The sequence below is a fragment of the Marmota flaviventris genome, chromosome 19 (genome assembly GCF_047511675.1).
Source record: "Marmota flaviventris isolate mMarFla1 chromosome 19, mMarFla1.hap1, whole genome shotgun sequence".
In the NCBI taxonomy this organism is placed as follows: Eukaryota; Metazoa; Chordata; class Mammalia; order Rodentia; family Sciuridae; genus Marmota; species Marmota flaviventris.
In genome coordinates, this window is record NC_092516.1 from 36,218,726 (window position 1) to 36,235,868 (window position 17,143).

The 17,143-nt window shown below is 38.8% G+C and overlaps 1 protein-coding gene across 4 annotated transcripts in view; it reads right to left on the reverse strand.

Annotated features, from left to right (window-relative positions):
- Positions 1 to 17,143, reverse strand: part of Rnf216 (ring finger protein 216) — a 136,934-nt gene that overhangs the window by 70,310 nt on the left and 49,481 nt on the right. For all 4 annotated transcript variants that reach the window (XM_027956219.2, XM_027956218.2, XM_071605783.1 and 1 more), the window contains 5 exons: positions 16,223 to 16,362; positions 13,313 to 13,363; positions 12,421 to 12,558; positions 8,406 to 8,554; positions 7,831 to 7,909 (listed from right to left, as the gene is read on the reverse strand). In XM_027956219.2, coding sequence (XP_027812020.2) covers positions 7,831 to 7,909; positions 8,406 to 8,554; positions 12,421 to 12,558; positions 13,313 to 13,363; positions 16,223 to 16,362 — 557 coding nt within the window. The remainder of the gene's footprint in view (positions 1 to 7,830; positions 7,910 to 8,405; positions 8,555 to 12,420; positions 12,559 to 13,312; positions 13,364 to 16,222; positions 16,363 to 17,143) is intronic.

The following is a 17,143-nucleotide window of genomic DNA, read 5'->3' on the forward strand; positions in this document are numbered from 1 at the left end:
CTGATCAGCCTGAGCCTCCCTGATAGCAGGCCAAGAGGGGGAGGTAGTGCTTTTACCACTCAGGATTTCATATCAAGGGATAAAGTTGATGAAATATAAAGACAACAACTATTTCTGCCGGGCCAACGTAAAACAAAAATTTTGGGTAGTTACTCTATTTCCCTTTTAAATAGTCACTGCAAACAGCAAGAAATATGGTTATTTATCCAACTTCTACTGGGAAGGCAGGATAGGAAGAGGGGTAAGCGGTATTTGCATTTTGTTGCTTTTTTCTTTTTTGAAACATCACCTGCTAAGGTGACCATGTTCTTCTCAAACCTGTGTTTAAGGATGAAGATGTTATGTAAGGGGAAATGGATGTGCTCATGTGTAATCACCAACCAAAACTGTTTCAGGATCAAGAAGTCCATAAGGCACAGATGCACAATGTTATTTACTACAGGGACTTTACAAAACTGGAAACTTAATGAAAACAGAATGAAATTCTGACAACTCCTTGCCATGGATGCTGGCTCTGCTCTGTTGTCTGATAGGAAGATGGCTCAAGGGATGGTGCCTGGGATGCACTCTGGGGCGATCTGGGGGCAAGGAGGCTTCCACTTGAGTTCTCAGCTCTACCACCTATATCACCTATCAAGCATAAGTATCTATTTTTATGGTATCTGAAGGAAAGAGTGTGAGTTGAGGGCTCTGTTAGGCACCCTCCATAATGGAGCTGCAGTGGTTATCATCACGAGTCCTAAATCGAAGCTTTCTAGTGGGTCTCTCTGGGAACCAAAGGAAGGGTCTCACCTTTTGAGGATTAGGGCAGGCCATATTCCATGATAAAGAATTCCCACCCCACTCTCCTCCTCTGCTGACTTACATCATGCAGCATGGAATTCCACTCTAGTAAATGAGCCCTCATTCAGGATTAACACTCTTTTGTCACCCAGATGTTTAGTTCTTCTTCTTGTCCATGTTACTTCCTGAATAAAAGTCCTCTCTGAGAGTAGGAACAAGAGGACCAATCTTCATTTATCTCTAATGTGAAGGCCTGGCTTAGCACAGGAATTGGCTGACTGATTGGGCCCCCATTACGGTGAGGCTAATAACTGCCAACTGTCCACCATCACAGGTGGAGCTGCCCTGGCACTGACAGCTGGTCCAGACTCATTTACATTCTCTTCACACAGCCACTCAGCTACTCAGCTACTGCAGGCGGCTGCAGATGCTTGTTTTTTTAGCAACAAATTTGCTCGTTACAGATGTGAATTTTGGTTATATTTTGATAAAGTTAATAATGTTGAATGTTAGAGAAAACAAGATGGAACCTGGAAAGGATAGAAAAAGATGAGCAGGGAGGAGAGTTAAGTAGGTGGGAAAGGACAAATAAAAACACAAGTGACCTTGGGAAAAGATGGGTGACTACACTCAATTTCCATGAAAAGATTCCAAACCAGATGTTCCTGAGTTACCTTGATTAAACTCTCATATCTGATAGTCTTTCTTCCTTAGTTCTAGCTTCCTAAGCCTCTAACTCATGGCTCTGGCTAACTTCCCAGAAAGTTCTACTTACTGCTGAGTTTATAGAGCAAAGTTACTGCTCTAGGAAGGTAGAAAGAGATTCAATAGGAAAATGTCTGACTCGAAGAATAAATATTCCAGAAGCATCACTTTCAAATCTCCTCCTCAAAATTTCTCAAATCTACCATTCTTCTTCCCATACCAAATATATCCAATCTATTCCTAAATGCAGCATGCTAAAAACAAACTGATGAATGCTTTATCTGAGAACACTCAAGGGAGCAGAGGGCTTGGAATGCATGTCACCATATCGATAAAACACTACCTCTGTCCATTTCATCAGATATGCAGTGTCTGATTCTTTAGGGATTCTGGCATGCAGTTCTCCTCCAGAAAATGTATTAATATAAATACCTCATCTGGGAGTGACAAGTTCCTGGAAATCCAACTGGAGTTTAGATTACTGGCAAGACACTATAATGAGAAAGCAGATGCCCTCCATCTTACATGGGCCAAAATTAGCTAGTAGTTCAATTCTTAAACATGCAGAATCCTTAAGGATTAATGGTTCATTTAGCCATCTTGCTGAAAAGAGGAATGTTATACATGTAATCTATACAAATGAAAGGGAAAAGGCAGACACCCTAACAACACTACCATCTTTGATGTTAAATTCTGAAAGCATGTAGTGGTTTGCTTTAACACTAAGCCCAAAAGAATTCTGTCAATTCTGCTTGCAAGACAGTTGTGCTGACATATGTACTTTTGAAACATTCAATAGGGGAGAGACCCCTTTCCTCATGGAGCATCAGTGCCACCTAGTGGCATCTCACTCCACAGCTCACAAAGGAGGAGGGTGTGGCTTGGTTACTTCTCTGCACTCTGGTTTCTATTTTCCGTACAGACATTAAAGCAACAGCAGACAGGGAGCCTAGAAAGTAAATGCTATTCACAGGTCTAAGTCAAGTTCTTAAATACAAAGTCCTATAATCTATAATGCCTTGTGATGCAGTCTTTTCACTGCAAACACTGCTAAAATAGGCATAAGACGACTTTTCACTGCAAACACTGTTAAAATAGGCATAAGATGATGTTAATAGCCAGTGGTGCACACTTGTAATCCAAGCAACTCAGGAGGCTGAGGCAGGAGGATTACAAATTCAAGGCCAGCCTCAGTAATTTAGTGACTCTGTCTCAAGATAAAAAGGACGGGGGATGCCGCTCAGTGGTAAAGCATTCCTGGATTCATCCCCAGTAATGGGGAGTGGGGGAGTCTGGAATTAAAAAAATGAAGGACACACTGAGTGAGCTCAGGGCACCACAAACCAACATTCCTAAGGCAGCAATCACCCTTTTGGGCTATTTTTTAAAAACATTTCTCCTCCTTTGCTATAATTACCTTTATTTTTTTATCATTAATACTAAAGATAAAAGTGACAACAGTAAAATTTTGGAGAATCTAAAAAAAAACAAAAAACCCAAACAGTCTTTTTATTATTATTATTAAAAAAAAAATTTTGTTCCCTTCTGGGCTCTTGTAATCTGCTTATTTCCTTCTTTCACTGCTTCTGCCTCCAAACTTCTAGCTCTCCCTCCAGCCTAGGTTTTGCTCCAGACTCTGGTTGTCTAATCACATAGCAAACATTCATTAAGCACCTAGTTTGTGCCAGGGATTGGTGGGGACAGGGACACAAACTGGAGACATCCACTCTGAAATCTCAAATATGTCCAAAACAAAACTAAATTTTCTTTCCCCCTGAAATCCTTTTGATTCTATTTGCAGATTTGTGAATAGCACCATCATCTGTGTGGTGGTCCAAAGCAGGAGTTAGTCACTTGGACCTTATCCCACCCTCATTCAGCCTGTCACCACCTAACCTGTGTCTGCGATTCCACCAAGTCTGCTCCATTTCTTAAACCTCAGAGCCAGTTCTGGTCCTCAGGATCTGTATCTTTTGGGGTGTGCTAAGTTATGCTGCTGGGATAAACTCAAACCTCCAAAGCACTAAACAGAAACGTTTCTTGCTCATGTTGCACATCCATCTTGGCAAAAAATTATGATTAAAAAACACACCACATACCTTACCCTATAAACAAACTTTTAAGAGTAAAGTACTGCCAACCAGAAACAAAATGCTGTACAGAAGATGTCTAGAGCTTTTTCATCTTGTCTAAATGAAGCTATCAAATGCACAGCAACTCTCCATTTCCCTTCCTTCCAGCCACTGGAAGCCGCTATTCTGATCTGTTTTAGATACTGTACACAAATGGAACTATGCAATATTTGCCCTTTTGTGACTGGCTAATTTCACTCAGCATAATATATTCAAGACTTGCCTGTATTGTACTATGACAGAATTTCCTTTTGTAAGACTGAATAATATCCTATCATGCATATATGCCACATTTTTAACCATTCATCTGTCAATGGACATTTGTTTGTCATATGTCAATTACAAATGATGTCGCAATGAACAGAACAGATCCTCTGATCTCAAAGGATTTTAATGGCTCTCCATGGGTGATGTTCGTACTTTTGTTGTACAGAAATCTTTTAGTTTGTTGTAGTCTCACTGGGGAGGGGAAGAGTTGATTCCCCTATTTTTGCTTCCACTTCTTTGTTTTTGGTGTCATAACTAAGAAATCAGTGCCAAGTCCAACATGGTAGTTTTTCCTTTTTTTTTTTTTTCCATTTAGTCCATTTTTAGTTGATTTTGTGAATGGTGAACAATAAGGTCCAATTTCATTCTTTTTCAAGTGGATATCCCATTTTCCCAGCACCATTTATTGATGAGATTATCTTTCCACATTGTATATAAGGGCACTCTTGTCAAAGATTAGCTGACCATAAATGTGTGGATTGATTTTTTGGGTTTTCTATTATGTTTCATTGATCCATATATGTCTGTCTTCACGCAAGTACTATACTATTTCAATCACTGAACCTTTGTACAAAGGAAGTGCGAAGTGTCCACCTTTTACATATACTCACAGTTTTTTGTTTTTGTTTTTGGTGGTGCCGGGGATTGAACCCAGGGCCTGTACATGCTAGGCAAACATTACCAACCGAGCTATATCCCTAGCCCTCCCCACACTGTTATTAATCACAAGTTACATCTTCTTGTATTATGTATCTATTAATACTATTTTATGTATTTTAAACTCTATACCAGATAGTGATTTATGCATAACTATACATACTGCAGAATTCTGTATGTCTATAGACGTTCCTCAACTTAAGATGGGATTATAGCCTGATATCTTCTTTTTGTTCCTTGTCCTGGGTAATTTCAAATGACCTGTCGTCAACTCTGTTGATTCTTTCTTTTGCTTAATCAAATCTGCTATTGAATTGTTCTAGTGGGTTCTTCAATTGGGTTCTTATTCTTCAGCTTCCAAGTCTGGTTCTCTTTGATATTTTCTGTCTCTTTGTTGATATTCTCATTTTGTTTACACAAGACTTTCTTAAGCTTGCTGACCACCTTTATGATGTTACATTGAAAAATATTTTTGGTCAGGTAATTCATATATATCAGTTTCTAAAATTTTATTTTGCTTGTTTGGCTGGGCCATGCTTCTCTCTTTTTGTAGGTCAGCCTTATTACTTTTGTGTTTGGATCTGCACATTTGGAAAAACAGCCACTTCACCCAGTCTTTATAAACTTAACTTTAGATAAGGAAAAACCTTCACCCATGTACCTTGATTGATTCTGGAGGCCTCTCAAACCTTTTCTGTGGATGCACTGTCTTGAATTAGTACATGTAAATGGGCAATTAATGAGGTTTTAGGTTTGTTTCCCCAACCTCCCCCTAAACTCCATCTAAGAATATATAAACTCCTGCTTTGTCTCATGTTTGGTCTGAGGTACTGTAGAATCCCTGGAGTTCTTTTAAGTCATCCAGCTCCCAGGCATCTACAATATGTTGAGTCCTGATAGCACCTGAGTTTGGTAAGACAGAAACCAGTCTCTTAAGCATTCCCTGGAAAAGCTAGAACTCTGGGCATACGATCCACTCTTCCCTTTTCTTTTTTCCATCACCCAAAAAGAGAAATCTCCATGGTATATTGGGCACTGTCTACTAGTCCTCTGGAGCAGCATAAGCTGCTCAGTCCCATTAGCACTGACTTGTTTGAGACAAGAAAAATGTCCTGGGCAGACTCCTGAAAAGATAGAATGCTGAACTTATGCTTCAACTCTTCCCCTCCCCAGGGAGAAGCATGTGTAAGGAATTTCCTACTGTTCATTCTGTACTGAGCTGGGGGAGTGCAATGCTGAGAGTGTGTGAGTGAGTGAGTGGGTGACAGTGTGTGTGCCTGTGCTACTTCCACATCTGTTCTCAATAGCTTTTTATGAAAGCAACCTGCTCACAGGTGCACACACTGTCCAAAAAAAAAAAAAAAAAAAAAAAAACCTAAATGCCCACCTCCTGGGCATGTATATTCCTTCTACTGAGAGAAAGAATATTTGGTGTTCTTTTCTGAGTTCTTAAGAGCTGTTTGAAAGCTCCCACTAACATCTCAAGTTGATATTCTAAACACACTCACTGGATGCTGTTTCAGATTCATGTGTGCCTTTAGGCTGTTTCTAAATATCTTTGGAGAATAGTGGCCTCCTCCTCTTTGGTCTTCAAAATTGCATATTAGTACTTTCACTGGCCTATTTTACTTGAAATAACACTAGGGAACATAGCTCCCAGCTCCTACTAAGCAATTTATGAAGACCCCGGAGAAGGTAGCAGTGATGTACATTTCTTACCTGAACTCCTCAACAGCCAAACAAATCTTCCTGATATTTTAGTGCTGCCTCCAATCTCAGAATGATGCTCAAGGTCCTGCATGGCTTTGCTCCCACGCAGCTCATGAGCCTCCTTTATATTCCTGATATCAACCAATGTCCCAAGCTGTCACTGCTTCGTGGGGCCTAAAATATTCCTCCACTTTCACTCCTCCTCTTACCCATTCCTTCCTTTGGCTATGTTTCCCCTGTTCATGAATTGCTTTTTGTAGCATCCAGTGCCTGACACACTAGACTCACACAAGGGCATAGTTACCATGCTTTCTTAGTTCCAAGATGCCAGAGACTATTGGGACAATTATTATAAAACAGACTGGGGTGGAAAAAAATTATCAAATAATCACATCACTTGTAAGAACACAAACAAATTTTGTACAGAAATACTCATGTTGAAAACAAAAGGAATAAAATGCCGAATGTTTTCTCTGATATAAGGAGGCTGACTCATAGTGGGGTAGGGAGGGGGAACATGGGACAAACAGATGAATTCTAAATAGGGAAGAGCGGAGGGAGGAGAAGGGAGAAGGCAGGGGATTAGCAAGGAAGGTGGAATGTGATGGACATCATTAACCAAAGTACATGTATAAAGACATGAATTGGGTGTTAACCTATTTTATATACAAATAGAGATATGAAAAATTGTGGTATATATGTGTAGTAAGAATTGTAATGCAAAAAAATATAAAGACATAAATTGCATGAACATACTTTATACAAAGATATGAAAAATTGTGCTCTATATGTGTAATAAGAATTGTAATACATTCCACTGTCGTGTATTTAAAAAAAAAAAAAAGGAATAAAATTTTCTTTATTCTCCAATTTCTACTTCAATCTCTCCAGGATACTACAATGTTCAACTCTAATCACATGGTTTTAGAAAAATGGTTAAATTTTTCTAATTTGTCTATGTGAATGGCCAATATTCATGAAAACTTTTAACTGGCTTATAAATAGTTCATAAATTTTAAGACATTCTTAGTTCAAAAAGTAGGAGCTGAGTTAGAGAAGAAAGATTTGTAGAAATAAGGTGATTAGATAGCTCTGGTCTCACATGATAATAGTTAATTTGAATGAGGAAAACAAGTTAAAACCTACCAGACATGACAGAGACATTACCATGATGACTAGATTTTTCAAAGAAGTGTCTCTTAGGACATGGAAAATGGCAGGAGGTATGTGTGTGTTTGGATGGCAAGAGAGTAGGGGTGGGGAGTTGAGCAGAAGCAGAGAAAAGGGCAAGCAAGAAAAATAATGACCCAGTAGAAGAAAAAAAAAAAAAAAAAAAATCCAGATCTTCATAGTTTATATCACAGTATCTGATGACATAAAACTTGGATCCAGAGCTAACTGTAACTGGAATTCCACAAGTGGACCCTTCTCTATAACCATACCAACAATCATTCACAAAGTACGTATCAATCTTCATTTGCTTTTATGAAAAGGAGAGCACTCAAATCCTTCTCATGTACTGGCATACAGATATAAAGCACATAATATACTTGTGTAGGAAAAAATGTTTCCCTACCTTTCGGCAGCGAGGATTAGGACAGCTGAACCTCTTCACATCACTGTCCAACAATGCAGGAAAGCTACAGGAGGGGCACCTGGAATCAAAAGTAGAACTACTCAGAATTTTAACACCTGATTAGGTTTCATGTGACTATTCCCTTAAAATGGAGTTTTGAGCTGGACAGTTTATTGTTTTTTAACTCTTCAGTTTTCGGTAAAATGTGGATTGAATCTCTCTTGACTATGAAAGGTGTAGAGCCATTACAAAGAACAGCTTTCTAGGTCCCAACTCATTGTCAGCCACTCAATAAACATATTCCAACTTTTATAAGAATCCTTGCATATGTCACTTTTTCTCCAACCCAGGTCGTGATGACTATACTTACAGGCCAGAAGATTATGAGGAAGAGTAAGGATAGTAGATAAAAAATTGTTCTATAGATTTTTTTCCATTAATAAAATTGATTGACTATCTTATGTCTCTATAAGAAAAGCCAGGAAACCTGGAAGATATAGCTTTGTTACATAATTTCCTCCACCTGATGCTCAGGGCAGCCTTCACATTTGGGAAAGAGCTGACTAAAAACTCACCTGACAAGCTCATCAGCATAGGCTGCAGCAACTTCCTCTTCAGCTTTTCGCTCATAATATTTATACAGGATGGTCTGGGGAAGCACTTTCTCTAGTTCACTGGTTGGGAATGAACATGTGCAGCTGCCTTCCATGCAGCTGAGCTCTGACTAGAAAGTAGGCAAAGAAAAAAGAAAAGTCAAGCAAGTCGTCAGTAAAAAAAACCTCAGAGGTTAAATGAATCTTTCAACAGAAGGCAAACAATAGTTAAGTGACAGAATGAAGTGGCAGAATGAAGATCTCTCTGCCCCCTGTCTCTATGAGAAATCACACTCCAATAAGGACAAAATGAAACAAAAACACAAAGTCCATCTAGCAGTGTAAATCACAATCCAAGAAGATGGAAGGTGGAGGGTATATGGCTTAGTGGATGGAAGGAGGAAGTTCTCAGATAAGTATCTGAAAGGGAGATGCTGGTCAGAAGCATGCTGATTCCCTCTATAAATCCTAAAAAGCAGGAGATGCCCCAGGAAGATAGAAGGGTGGGGAAAGGGTAGAAAAAATCAAGAAGTGGGGGAATTGTTTTGGCCTTCAGTTCCAACTCCCTTTAGATGGAACCAGGAGACTCCCAGAGAAAGGCATTGCTAAGGTGTGGCCTAAACTCAGGATTTGTGAAGCCTGCACACTGAACAGGGAATTCTCCAGCTCCTGCCTCCCACTCAGCTCTAGGATGTTGGAATGTGGTCTCACACCTGCTGGACAGGATCCACACCCAAATCCGGTAGAGAGATCTAAGAGTGTCATTTAAGGTTCACAACACAAAATGCTAACAGGCTATCCAGGCACCTACAGTCAAATTCACCAGCCTATAATCCTCACTACTCAAACAGCTTCCAAACAACTCTTTAATATGAAAGAAAAGCTTAGCCATCCGAGGAACATTTTCAACAGGAAAGACAGACACAACAAATCAGACATATGAGAAAAGGCACCTTAAAATATAGTTGCCGGGTGTTGAGTGTACACCTATAATTTGAGTGACTTGGGAATAAGGCAGGAGGATCACAAGTTTGAGGACAATCTTAGCAAATTAGTGAGGCACTAAGCAATTTAGTGAGACCCTGTCTCAAAATAAAAAATAAAAAAGTGATGGGGATATAGCTCAGCGGTAAGGTGCCCCTGGGTTAAATCCCCAGCAATAAATAAACAATTTAAAAAATACAGCTAAGATCTAGGAAGCATTTATGATGTATCAGATTTTTTTTTTTTTTGTGGTGCTGGGGAATCGAACCCAGGAAAATACACTCTTTAAACACATGATCTCATTTAATGTTCACAGCAATTCTCAAGATTATGCAGGCAATTATAAGTGGGAGGCCCAAGGGCCAATGCTTTCTGCTAGACTCTAAAAAATCATGCTTTTTGAAAAACAAAATCTTTTTTATTTTCAAATAACGTTAGACTTTTAAGAAGTTGCAAAAATAGTACAAAGTTCCTGAATCCTCTTTAATCACTTTTCCTGAAGTTAAAGTTGTATACAAAACACATCACACTTAAAATCAGAAGCTAACAGTGGTACAATCCTCTTAACTAAGCAAGTCTTTACTTCTACTTCATTAGGTTTTCCAATATTGTCTTTTTTGGTCTAGGATCCCTCATGACCTCTAGTTGCCATGTGTTCTTTGCCTCTTCCAACCTGTGTTAGTGTGATAGCTACACATTCTGGTTTTTATCCATGGTTCCCTTGGCCCTTTTTATTTCCTAAATGATGAGAACTATAAGGTAGTTTGACCAGAATTATAAGGTAGTTGGCCTTTTGTCCTTAGTTCCTAAAGCAGCTCTGAAATAATTTCAGAGCAATAAAGGTGAAAGACAGTCTTCTGTTACAATGTTGGAGCACTTCTGCCCTCAGAAAGCAGTCTCTCAGCCAGGTGCTATAATCCCAGCAGCTTGGAAGGCTGAGGCAGGGGGATCTCAAGTTCAAAGCCAATCCCAGCAACTTAGCAAGGTCCTAAACAATTCAGTGAGACCATCTCTAAATAAATACAAAAAAAGGGCTGGGGATGAGACTCAGTGGTTAAGTGCCCCTGAGTTCAATCCCTGGTGCCAAAAACAAGACACCAAAAAACAAACAAACAAACAAAAACCCACAAAAAACAGTCTATCTCTTGTCTGATCTCTTACCCTCTGTTCACCTGTTCTCCCTCACCTCCACAGCAAGTTAGAGAAATCAGAACTTCTCTTCCTCAAGGCTAGTCATAGATCTAAAAATATACTCTTAATCCTTCCAGACCTTTCTTTGTAAAAGTTGACTGCAAAGAAATGCTCTGACGTACTTTTTTCTGTTAGCAGATCGTAAGACCCCTATTTCAGATCGTAAGTCCTGTCCCTTATGTGGAATGAAGGCACACTGCATACACACCAAGAAGAATCTGCACTGCCAGGGTTTGTTGGGTCTCACCACTCAGTCTATTAGCATTAGAGCATGCTTTTTCTTCCCATCACATTTCTACAAGATTGTCTACGCTTCATTTGCTTCTATGCAATGAAGTAATGAAGTCTTCATAAAAACTCAAAGAACAGGATTTGGAGGGCTTCTGGACAGCTGGGCACATGGAAACTGATAGGCAGGTGAACAAGAACTCAACTATATTCTGGGAAGGTGGTACATTCAAATTCCATGTAGACAGAAGCTCCTGTGATTGGGACATTGTCTATGTATCCCTCTATCTGGCTGTTTACTGGTATCCCTTACAATTATCCTTTATAATACATTGGTCAATGTAAGTTAGAGCTTCCCTGAGATCTACAAGCTGGCTCAAATGAATTAATTGAGCCTGAGGTATTGATCATGGGAACTCCAATTTGCAGTCAGTTGGTCAGAAGTGCTGGAGGCCTGAACTTTCAACTGGTGTTTGATATTGAGTACCGAGCATCTCAACCTGTGGGACTTGAAACTATCTCTAAGTAGACACAATTCAAATGACTTAAGAGGATATCCAGCTGGTGTCCACTAAACTGACTACTTGCTTGCCTGCTGGTGAGGAGAAATCCCCACTTATTTTGGGGTCACAAAAATGATCTGCAAATGTACAGTGGAAGACCTAAGGTTGAGTCTGTTTTCCCTCTATATCCTCAGAGACAGTGACTCAGTATTTGTTGGTCTTTCACGACCTTGGTTCTTTTTTTTTTTTAAAGAGAGAGTGAGAGAGATAGAGGTAGAGAGAGAGAGAATTTTTTAATATTTATTTTTTAGTATTTGGCGGACACAACATCTTTCTTTGTATGTGGTGCTGAGGATCGAACCCGGGCCGCACGCATGCCAGGCGAGCGCGCTACCGCTTGAGCCACATCCCAGCCCCACGACCTTGGTTCTTTTGAAGAGTACTGGCCAGTAATCTTGTAGAGTGTTTCTCAATTTGAATTTGTCTCAAGAGTAAACTGATATTTGACACGTAAGGGCAATTTCTCAGTGTAGCTTCAGGAAATATGCTACATGCTGGTGCATCTTTTATCACTCATGATTAAAAAGGCCTCATTTTAAATGACTGTGTTAGTTTTTCTGTTGCTGCTGGAATAAGACACCATTAACATTAGTGGTATAAAAAATATAAAACTCCTTTCCAGATTGCCTTATGCTGGTGTTAAAAGAAACTAAACCCAGTCAGAGAAATATGATCTTGTATAAAATAGTTACTAAAATATATATATTTTAATTCAACTATAAAATCCTTTAAAACATGCATAAAACCCACTAACATTCTCTCCTGTGTTCAAATAGGTCATTCTCCCTCTGGTTCATCCCACTGACTGTGAACAGGAAGGTGGGGCAGGGCCTGGGGCATGAAAGAGTCCTATCATTCCCCGAAGACTGTTGTGCCTAGAACCAACATAATCACACAAATCAAATTATGCATATATTAACACGCTGATAGAATTCTACTCACCCCAGCAAAACTCCTGGTCTATCAGCATGGTTGCCTGAGTGTGTGACTATTTCCTATGTATGGGCATTACACAGTTCTACATTTCTTACCTTTCCAGATCCAAAGACAGCCTCTTGGGCATATCTGATGAGACATTCTTTGCAGAACAAGTGAGCATCAGCACATTGTGTCAGCTCCTCGAATGGAAACTCCCCATAGCAGCAGCGGCACTCAATTAGCTGGCCATCCTATAGGCCACAGAGACACATGTGAATGCCCAACACCCCCACACACTCACACTAGAGTCTAGGGGAGGACTTGTTTCCTATCTTCTTAAGCCTTCCTACCCCTAGCATACACTATGAGGTCAAAAGCAACCCCCAGGAGCCATGAAACAACAATGAGCTGTTTTCTGCCATCTAAACCCAGATTAGGATGCCATGGCTAGAGATAGTGAGCTTTCCAGCAACTCTGGAGACTGAGGCAGGAGGATTATAAGTTTGAGACCAACCTCAGCAACTCAGTGAGACCCTTTCTCAAAATAAAAAGTATAAGCTAACTAAAGCACCAATCTCAAGTAACATACCAGGATCTAATTCTTCATTGCAAGAAAGGATCCAGCTACCAGCCCATTCTTAGCTCTGCTAGAAAAGGCCACTATGTAAGATGGAAGATATCACATAGAACATCCCTGGTCCAAGGCCTTCCCACCAACTCTAAGTGCTTTCTGAGGTCTACATTTTTCTTTACACTCTATGTACTGGATTCCTGATTATGTTCTATAATAAGAACATCTCCATCACTATCTTCCCTTCAATTCTGATTCAGGCTACACTATTAGTTCATGTACCTCAAAGTAATTGGGTAAACTGCAAACTTGGCAGATCAACAGAAGGTTATTCAGGACAAGTCTGCCTTCAAGACATTGAAGAAATGTTATTAAAAAAGAGAAAGTGCACAAGAACACCCAGAATAAATGAATTAGGTGAGATTTCAAAATACCTTCTGATATTGTTCTTCATTCATCTGCAGAGCAAGCAAAAAGTCTTCATGCTAAGGAACAACAACAACAAAATTATATATGCAGATACAAATTTAGTAAAGATGATAAAAACATTTAATATTTACTTTCATAAGCATACATCTATTATTAATAGGTATCTCTTCAGTTACATAATTAAATAGTTTAAAATGTTACCTGAAAATAAATTCACATAGTGAATATTGGAAAAGATTGATACATAAAATACTTGTGAATAGCAAAGAACAGCATAAGCAAACAAAAAAACTAAACAAGTCAAAACCAAGTATGATATACTTTCTTGGTGATTTCACAAGGTACCAGGCACTCAGGCATGTTACTGGTAAGAGCATAAAATAGTACAACCATGATGGAAGGGAACTTGGCACAGATTCACAATGACACTTTTAGGGGTCTGGCCCAAAGATACCCTTGGGTAGAAATATGAAAGGATGCATACACAAGCTTATTTATCGTAATATTTTTAACACCAAAAACCTGGGGAAAAAAATCTGAACATCCAACAATAGGAAATTGTCTGAATAAACTCTGGTACTACAGATAATGGGGTACTAGGCAGTTTAAAAAAAAAAAAAGTAAATCTCTGTGGATTGCTGCGATGTGACTGCCAGGATATATGACTAAGTGAAAAAAGCAGGGGCAGAGGAGTGTGATTCCTTTTGGATAAGAAAAAGAGGGAGTTGGGGAATGTATTTCAGAGACTTGCCTAGCATGTGTGGGGCCCTTACGTCGATTCCCAGCACAGCAAAAGGAAAAAAAAAAAAAAGGCAAATAAAATACATATGTCAATACATACACATATTTGCTTTTTACATAAAATAAGGAAATATGAGTAAGAAAGCTGGATGTGGTGGCACACCCACCTCAACTGGGGAAGTTGAGGCTGGAGAATTACAAGTTGAAGCCCAGCTCAGACAATATGCCAAGACCCTGTTTCAAAATCACCACTGTCAACAAAAACCTAACAAGAATGTCTAGATATGGGGGAGTGAGAGCACATGCGGGAAGAGTCAGGATAATTTTACAAAATTGAAGAACAAAATAAGACTAAAAAAAAAAAGACAATTCAATGAAAGCTGAAAATAAGCAGAAACAAACTTAACTGTTCACCAAGTTAATGGCATGATCACATTTGTTCTTGATCTTGCTAACACTGCCCAGGCTGGCCTGGAACTCCTGGGCACAAGCAACCCCCTGCCTCAGCTCCAATAGCTGGGACTACAGGTGTGTGCCACCGTGCCTGGTTCATTTTATATTATTAATGATACAATTTCATAAGAATTATGTTATTAAGAACCAAGATTTTTAGTAAAGAAGTAATACAAACAAAAAATTAAAGTTAAAAAAAAACCCTGTAAATCAAGTTTTAAATAGAAATCTCAGCATGAAATTCCTAGTAAATAAAATAAAATACTTCGGAGAAATTGTTGATTCCAGATCCAGCCAAGTCACAGAAAGCACAAGTTGAATCTAGAACACTTCACTGTGTTAGAAAGCAAGTTAAGTGTTAAGAGCCTACCATGGTCAGCACAGAGGGACTAAGCTGAAGGAGCTGCCCTTGGCCAGAGATGGAACAATCTAGATATCAAGAACAACAATGACTATAATTAACTAAGCTACATCCATCAATCTGCCAGTTCTTTCTAAAAATGCATTTCTAATGCGATCGTTGGTGATATTAACAATCACAGGAATTCTGTGATGGAAAGATGAAGAAGACAACTTTGAGAAAGTTCTAATGTCTGGGATCTAGAATTTTATCACTGGTCACAAATAATCATCACTTTTTTCATTTTTAAGAAAATTTCTGCTAAATACCCAATTTTGATTAATTATAATTTTTCCATCATTCATTTTTTTCAAGTAAAAATGATATTCTGCAAAGAAAACAAAACAAAAAACAAAGGCTAATGCTATTACTTGTAAATAAATTCAATGCCTCCTGTCAAGACAAGCATCCATACCCGAGAGCAGCAGAGGCACTTTATGTACACTTCTCATTTTCTCACACAGAATATTGAAATCTTCAGGAGTGAAAATTTGATAAAATAAATACCTTTTACTCCTTTATCAAAGACACTTTCAACTGAAACTAAAATTTTAGAAAATGTGAGTACAGGGTGATAAAGACAATAATTATTGGTACAGTTTTGTGCTACTGCCTTGATTCATGCTAAGATATCAGGGCTTTAGTTCTACTGATGAAAATTCAACATGGTAAAAGAAAGCAAATGACATCTGTGCATCACTGTAAGAGATGTGACTCCACAGATCCCTTAAAAAATCTTGGGGAACCCACGAATGTGGGACCACACGAGAGCCACTGATTCAGAAGACGTTCATTTTATTTTTAAAATATTTTTTTAGTTGTAGTTGGACACAATATCTTTGTTTTATTTATTTATTTTTATGTAGTGCTGAGGATTGAACCAAGAGCCTTGCACGAAGTGCTCTATTACTGAGCCACAATCCCAGCCCCTAGAAAATGTTTATTAAACAGCCAATATATGTATATTCTGGTTGACTTGCACATTTGATGATATATTTAGAAAAATTAAGGAGCTAAACTAAATAGATCCTATCGTTACTCTTTAAAGGCTGCCGTAGGTAAAATACACATGATACTAAACTCCAATTAAGGTTCTCTTAACTTTAATTTGATTTATGAAACTTGGGCCAGTATAATTACAAAAAACCTAGCTGTTTAAAAAAAAAAATGTTGTCATATAATTAATTACTCTAAACAAAGGGGAAATCCTGGGCTGAGGGGATAGCTCAGTGATAGAGCACTGCCTAACCCTGGGTTTGTATCAAGCCCCAAGAGCAAGCAAACCAAACCCACATCCCAAGACCAGAGCACATCTTCCTACCTCTGCCATCTCTTTGATTTTCTGCTCATAGAACTCTTGCTCTTGTTGGACAGCTGGAAGGAGGGCACGCCGATCATAGGACCTACAATGTCGCCGCTTATTTTCCAGAAAGAACATCCTCTTTTCTATTTTTATGTCACCTAGAAGATATTTAAGAATGCATAATTATGTAGTCAATTGTCTGTAGGAATTCAGGCCAGCAACTTCCAGTCTTCTCTGGTTTAGTCCTCCACTGACCCTCTTGGCAGTACATTTCAAAACTGATCCTAGAACACATTCTAGCACTGAAGTCGATTGCATTCCTTTCTGTTCCTTGTCTACCATGAATCTTTCAGCCTCCCCACACTCCAATGTATGCTCCAATTGTAAAGCCTCTCCTACTCCATCAGTATTACACTGTATGCATATATAGTTTATTACCTATTCTACTAATTAGGGCATTGTTTTATAGTTTATTATGAATACAGCTGCTTGTAGATGTTGATGAATGTTGTTTGTAGTTCAGTTGGGTTTACATGGAGGTGTAGAGTTGCTGAACCACAGGATAACTTCTCTTTACATTTCTGTTTTTCTCTTTGTTTGGGGGGGATTAGGCTTAGTTTTAAGGTTTAGAAAATTATTCAATTGAATGCCAATTGTTCTACATCTCTGGCAATACCTCATTATCATCAGTTTTTAATTTTAGCCATTCTAGTAGGTACAAATTCCCCTCCTCTCTCCCTTCCTTTTCTTTTTCTTCTGGTCCTAAGGATGAATCCAGGACCTTGCACATGTGCATGGTAGACAAGTGCTCTACCACTGAGCCAAACTCTCAGTTCTGAAATTTTTAATTTCCTTACACTTTCAATTTTGAAAACTCTTCACAGAAATAGCACTACATAGATTCACAATAAACAATATTTGGAACAAAAGATATAAAAA